Source organism: Coregonus lavaretus (assembly GCF_964263955.1).
Source record: "Coregonus lavaretus genome assembly, contig: HAP1_SCAFFOLD_3588, whole genome shotgun sequence".
Taxonomy (NCBI): domain Eukaryota; kingdom Metazoa; phylum Chordata; class Actinopteri; order Salmoniformes; family Salmonidae; genus Coregonus; species Coregonus lavaretus.
The window spans coordinates 31126-38126 of record NW_028165554.1 but is presented as its reverse complement, the minus strand read 5'-3'; the positions used below and the strand labels follow the sequence as shown (position 1 = coordinate 38126).

General features: G+C 44.1%; 1 protein-coding gene across 2 annotated transcripts; it reads right to left on the bottom strand.

Annotated features, from left to right (window-relative positions):
- Window positions 1-2362: 2362 nt before the first annotated feature.
- LOC311115733 (protein ABHD13-like) lies at window positions 2363-5391 on the bottom strand. 2 transcript variants are annotated; one of them, XM_084190882.1, is made up of 2 exons: window positions 5246-5391; window positions 2363-4147 (listed from the first exon to the last, which is right to left on the bottom strand). In XM_084190882.1, exon 2 carries the CDS (start codon window positions 4101-4103, stop codon window positions 3042-3044), a length of 1062 nt encoding a protein of 353 aa, XP_084047008.1. In that variant the 5' UTR covers window positions 4104-4147; window positions 5246-5391; the 3' UTR covers window positions 2363-3041. The 2 variants fall into 2 exon arrangements, with proteins under 2 accessions (XP_084047008.1, XP_084047009.1); XM_084190883.1 differs by having other exon boundaries at window positions 5257-5391.
- Between the last annotated feature and the right edge of the window lie 1610 nt (window positions 5392-7001).

Here is a 7001-nt window from a genome sequence, read left to right as displayed (position 1 = left end):
GCAGTGAACACCCATCATCATCGTCTCAATGTTTAGTCCTTCAACAAATCAGTGTATCAGTATGTTAACATATCATTCTGATCTCCTACATATCAACGCCAGCTTTCACTCCATTCTGAGACTTATAAACAATTGAATATCTGTAAAAAGGATATTTTACACAACGCTAATGCAACATGTAGAATAGCAATTGCTTTGAGATAAAGCATTAAGTTCAATATAACATTATTTATTTCACAATAGGACTTGGTCGGTGGTTAGTAATTGGGCAGGGCCAAAGATTCTAGTAGCAAAATTTCCCGCATTTATCACTTCAACAACTTTGGTGGGTGTAAGGCCAATTTCAGTCAAGTCAGGAATTTAATTGCACTCCTAGGGAGGAATTCTATGTCAAATGTATCTGACAGGATCTGAAATGGGTCTTGACTCCCCCTGCCTCCCACTGTTTACGGCGGATTGCCAGGTCATTGTCTACAGCAGGGGTGTCAAACGTACGGCCCGTGGGGGTTCAATCCGGCCCATGGGTGGTTTGAGGGGTGGGTGGGTTTCTTGACTGTGTCCAGCTTGCTAATAATCACTGAAATGAAAGCAGTCAGGGAGCATTGAATATTCCAAAAACGATGGATAGAGGGACTATTCCTAGCACATTTTGACGGCAAGGAAATAATATAAGACATTTTCAGTGCGGCCCTCCGGACCTGGTTAAAGACCAAATGCGAAAATTAGTTTGACACCTCGTCTACAGGTAGTGGTGTGTGTAACCGATAGCTGTGTGTAACCAATAGGGTCAGATTGTGCCAGCACTACACACACACTTTCATATGGCAGCGAGCCAGTCAGTTCCTGCCATAGAGAAATATGGGCAATCTACTCTCAGAGAGGGTGGACCTGTACTGTAACGTCTACAAACACAACAGAGTCTTAGTGAGCTGGTCACCATACATGCACAACAAGCCAACCACTGCAGACTGAAAGCATGCAGCCCTTGTTTGGTGACAAAATGTCCCACATAATGCAGTATAATGCTGGGGATCTCATCTCACACAGTAGCCTACTGTTTCTCTTCATTTACAGCACACTGGTCAACTCACATCCACACTGACCGCACTGCATTCAGAAAGTAGTAGTCTAAATATTTAATAATAAGTGTGCTATATCAAAGTTAAAACAGTTAAAAAATAGAAATGTCTCTTGACTGTGACTGTTTCCGCTCAGTGATAAAAGCAGTTTAGTCTGAAGTTAGATTCTAGATCCAACATGTCTGCTGATTCTGAGTGTCTCTGTTTGGTGTATCAGAATGGCTTTGATACAGTAGAATGCTGCAGTGCAGTGAGTCGCATTCATTAGCGCACACCGTAGCAATACATTTTGTAACGAAACCCCCCCGAAAATGAGCATTTCTTATTGGACAAGTATTCCCTCCCTGTTATAATCTGTTAATGATCACGACCCAGCACGGTTAGAGTTTCTATTTGTCTAACTCAGCTCCAGTCCCTGGAAGACATGCAGGAAAAGTTAATTCGCTCGTTAAAAGCGCTCCAAGCAGGTAAAGCCATTTCTCCACAAAGAGCCATGGGGTGAAATGAGACACTAGCCTACTTGACAGAACAATTATTATGTTGAGAAGAATAGATTAACACAAATAATAATACAATTTAGTAACACAAGTCTCATGGTACTAACACAGAGATCAAAATGTAATCCTCACACACCTAACATGCACTCTATCCCACCAAAGTGTCCTTCACTTTCACAGGAAGCTAACAGAGCTAGGTTTTTTCAGGCAATGGTATTTGGGTGAGGGTCCTCTCGCTTTTAATAGTGTGCAGAGTTCAGAACATTGCAGATAGAAATGTATTGTACAGATAGACACGCCTTACATGTCATAATGCAGAATAGTTGTCTATTCTATATAGTACATTTCTATCAGCAACAATCTAAAGGTCACATCCACCTGAAAGCCCTGGTGTTGGCAACCAAGATAAAGGGTCATGGGTAAACTATGCAAAGAGTTGACAACAGCTCCAGCCACATCGGCGTTTACATTTATTGTCAGAGAATATACAGTGTAGAATGGGATTTATGCAACATTGGAATATAATCTGGCCATTTACAACAACAAAATAGTTTGGGAGTGAAACATTAAGTGAAACTGCAAGGTTGTGCATGCACCTTTTCACAGTACCACATACATAGCCAATATGATTCAGCCCATATGGCACTATCTATCGGCTGATATGAACGGGATTTTCGGTAAAAAGTCGAATATGAAACTATGAAGATACTACGAGGTCTATAAAATCCTCACACATGTAACTTTAAACAGTGTGTCATGAAATAACAGTAGATTACACAATTAAAATAAACTCAAACTTTTTTTATTGAATTACTGAAACACTATCATATTGGTCAAACATTTCTTATTGATTTACTGAAATGCTATTGTGTTAGTTAAACATTGTCATTGAATTATCGAAATTCAGGTGCACCTTTGGCAGACCTCCTCCAGTAGTTTATTTTCTTCTTCGTTTTTTGAAGTGTTCTTAAAAAGTGTGGTTGTGTTTGACAGGACGAACATGGTTGTGTATGGTATGGTGTGTAAATCATTCAAAGAAGGCCATAACAAGTACATGTTCACCCACTGCAGTCATTGTTCACAAATAGACTTATGAAGACATTTCCATGTTAGTCACCCCCCACTTCAAAAGTACTCCCCAATTGTTTGATATGGTAGAGTTACAAATATGGAATAAGAGCATGATAAAACCCAAACCAAGACAAAAGTGTAGAAATTAACATTCTCTCCAACATGACCCTAGTAGCTCAGCCTAGTTACCGCTACCCCACCATAGGCACTTCAAGTAGATCATAAAGAACTGGACAGGTATAAGCAATATGGTAGCGGTTGGCTGCACCTTGCCCTAGCTTTTACCATATTGCTTATTACACCTCTTCAATGGTATCTGATCTAAACAAGTGACTAGGGAGTATGGACTGTAGGGTTTTCTCTAGACCACACCCACCCTCTTCCTCTCTCTAGATTAGATGATGGTGACGCTGGCTGTGGACTGGACACTCTCCTCACGGGTGTGGCTATTCATCAGGTCCTTGACAAACTGCTCCAGGGCGGCGAAGTAGCCCTGGCACTGCCACGTGTCGTTATGCGTGCCCTCAGAGAAGATGGCCAGCCGTTTAGTCCGTGCCGGCGACAGCTCGTAAAGTTGCTTCATCATGACAGGCGGGATGAGCTGGTCCGATAGGCCCGACACGAACAGCGAGGGCATCCGGCACAGCGGCACCTGTCTGTAGGACAGGAACTGGTTCCGGTAGAACCACAGGGGCAGTAGCCTCATGGGCAGGAAGGAGAAAAGCGTGGCTGCCATGTGCGGGATGCTGAGGAAGGTATTCTCCACCACGATGGCTGCCACCCGATGAGGGTTGGCCGAGGCCAGGCGCACCGCCACCGCGCCCCCCAGAGAGCGGCCGAACAGCATCACCTTGGTCTTGTCCAGGTCGGGCCGGGTCATCACATAGTCCAGCGTGGCCTGGGCATCCAGGCACAGGCCGTCCTCACTGGGCTCACCTTCGCTCTTCCCATACCCCCGGTAGTCCATCAGCACCACGTTGGCCTTCAGGTTCACCAGCATCAGCAGAGCGTTGGGCACCCGGTGCCCGATGTTGCCCGCGTTGCCATGGAAATAAAGGATGGTGGGCGGGGCCTTGGAGGCAGGGTTAGATGCATTGCCGGGGGCGACCCCGGGGTTGTCAAGGCTGTCTCCGCCGGTGTAGCGGAGCAGGATAAGGTTGAGGCGCACGCCGTCCTTGGTGCGGATGTAGACGTTCTCATGGGGGATGCCTGTGGGCGTGGCTACGTAGAGCCGGGAGGAGGAGGGCTGGTCGGGGAAATAGAGCAGCACGTCCTGGAACTTGTAGAGGATGGCGGCCACCGAGGCCAGGATGAGAGCCAAGAGAAAAAAGCCTCCGTAGAGGTGGAAGGTGAGGATGAGGGCCAGGAGGGAGATGCGACAGGCACCCCAGGACCAGGAGGCCAAGGCCAGGGCACAGCGCTCCACCGAGCCCCACAGCCTCCACGGCTTCTCCATGGCACAGAGGAGACACACAGGATCACACCACCATGACACACACTCTGTGCAGAGAGAGAGAGAGAGAGAGAGAGAGAGAGAGAGAGAGAGGAGAGATTGAAAATCATGACTGATGCACTGCACTAGACACGGACCACTCAAGAGATTTTTCATCTCCTCTCACAATTTACAGCTCAGCAAGCCTTCCACAGATGGGAATAACAAGGCCCTTAAATAAACAATTTACACGTCAGAGGAAACAGACACCAGTAGAGCAATGCACACCACACCCACACACAGACAAAGCCACTATCAAATCAGCTGATGTGCAGCCTTGCCTCAATGTTAAAGCAAGCGTGTCTGATATAGCTACAGTCTCAGCGGTGGTTAACTGGTGAAATTAGGCTGACTGCTTTCGCCCTAGGGTCATTGGACTATACAAGAGCCAGTAGTTCTTTCCCACATCATTCCACTGTTTGGCCTTAATCTGCCCAACCATTAAACTGATTAGAACCAAACACGCCTCAGTTACACAATACCTGGTTGGGGTTGAGACTGCAAATCAGCACCACTGTGAATTGGTTGGCAAATATGAGACAGGTATTTGACTATACAACATATGGTATGGTATGGTTCTAATGCACATGACAACAACTCATTGGAATAGAACATTCCAGCAGTCATTTATTTGCTAATAATTCCATCCATGTCACATCAGAGATGGTGTTTTAGAGCTAAAAACAACTGCCAAATGGGTCAAATTAGGAATGCAACTGTCAAGAAAAGCGTTATTATGATTGTCATGTTGTCAAAATAAATAACTGCTAACGTTATCTACCTTGCGTGCTGTCATGTCAGGTCATTGTCAACAACAAAGACTATTTGAACAGTTAACATTTAACTAGATAGCTATTTGCTAACTCTATAACCTGAAAAAGGGTTACACGTCCAGGCAGTGCATGCAGAAACATTATCTAGGCTAGCTATGTAAAAGTCGACAAGACGTAGTTTGCAAATTTAGCTAATTTTATGTGTCCCAAAATGCTCAAGCTTGCAGCTCCTTTCTGTGTGAACATCGATTTGTAATTCACATTGGAAAATGCCACCTACCTAGCATCAACTTGGCACATATACTGTATCCATCTAGCTAGCTACATACTTACCTCTCTCTCACCATTTAGCGATTCAACTGCATGCAGCGAGATAAAACTATTGCAGTCAACGGAGTCGCTGTCATTCGATCTAGAAGCTCACACAAAATGTATTTTCAGATATGAGCAGCTTGACAGAAACAACCCGGCGGAAAAGCTAACGCAGTTAGCTAGCTATCTACTTCCTGTGAGTATTTTTTTGTTTCCACTAGTTATCACAGCCACAAAGTATATCGTAGAAATTCATGAAAACAAACATTTGCTTTTTTTGTCTTAATTTAAGGTTACGGTTAGGCATGATGTTAGCAATGTAGTTAAGGTAAGAGTTGAGGTTAGGGTTAGGTCTGAAATCAGATTTTAAGAAGATACATGGTAGAAATGGGCGGGGTTTATAACTTTGTGGCTGTGGTAACTAGTGACGACCGTATTTGTTCCCTTCGTGTCACTTTTAGAAATACCGTGTAGAACGTGGCAAAAAAGAGAAAGAAGGTTCCACATTTTTTTCATTTCCAACTTCCAAAAAAACGATGTTCAACTGGTCTCCACTAGATGGTGATCTGTGAATATGGCTTTTTATGGCCAAGGCCCCCTGAGGGATGCAAAACTGGAGCATCTCACGCTAATCCATGGTCCATTGTAACATGCATAATAATAAGTAGGTATATATTTAAACCCCTAAATTATGGCAACGTAAGCGATAACCTCAGTTCGTCAGTGATTGTCATTCACAAAACATTGTAGCAACACAGCATTTTGTTCTATCATCTGCAAGGTCGATAAACAATTAAATTAGTGACTGATAGTTATAAAGCAGAATCATGGGAGAGGAAATACAACGAGTGTTCAAGCAGACATCCCCTCAGGGCTTGACATAAATAAACAGTGTTTTTGTTTGTTCAGGATTTTATTTGGTGCCACAGACAGCTGGAGCCAACATAAATAATAACCCCCCTGAGGATGTTGAGAATATCTTAAGCAGAGTGTGTTTGCACCAAAAGGTTGTTCGAATATCTCAAAATAGAACAGCATAAATTATGAGCACTTTATTTCCCACTCCTCCACAAAAAACACTGACAAAGGTCCACTGAGGGATTACTATAGGGAGCAGGTTTGTGTGTGTGGGGGTGTGTGTGCGCATAGGTGTGTGTGCGCGCGTGTGTGTGTACTGCCAGATGACATTAGATTGTAGAAACAAAATATAGCCACACAGTTATGTCAGTACACAAACAGAGGTGTCATACACAGTGGATCAAATTATATCCAACATTTTTCCAAACATGATGATGGATGAGAAATAGCACAGTGTTGTTTACTGTTGACATGAACTGCTTCATCTCCCAGTGACCTTGTAACGAAAGGCAGAGCTACAGAAGAATAAACTGCATCCCCACAGCACACACATCTCTACCTGATATTCTTCTGATCAACAAGAACACTTTTCTACCAGAGGTTTAGTTTAGCCGCAGAGAGAAGAAAAGGTAGGCTACCGCAAGTTCTACATTTGAATATATGTGACAATAGAAGCAGCCATTACAATAAAACAACCATGCAAACATTTTGCTTCCAAAAAACACACACACACACACACACACACACACAAACACACACACACACACACACACACACACACACACACACACACACACACACACACACACACACACACACACACACACACACACACACATACACACCCTCTATCCATGAAGGCAGCAGGAAGAGAGAGAGAGCGAGAAAGAGAGACACAAAGCACCCTCGGTGGTCACTT

Bases quoted from the DNA above. Each gene is read 5' to 3' on its own strand.
- LOC311115733 (XM_084190882.1), bottom strand. From the start codon at position 4,103: ATGGAGAAGCCGTGGAGGCTGTGGGGCTCGGTGGAGCGCTGTGCCCTG.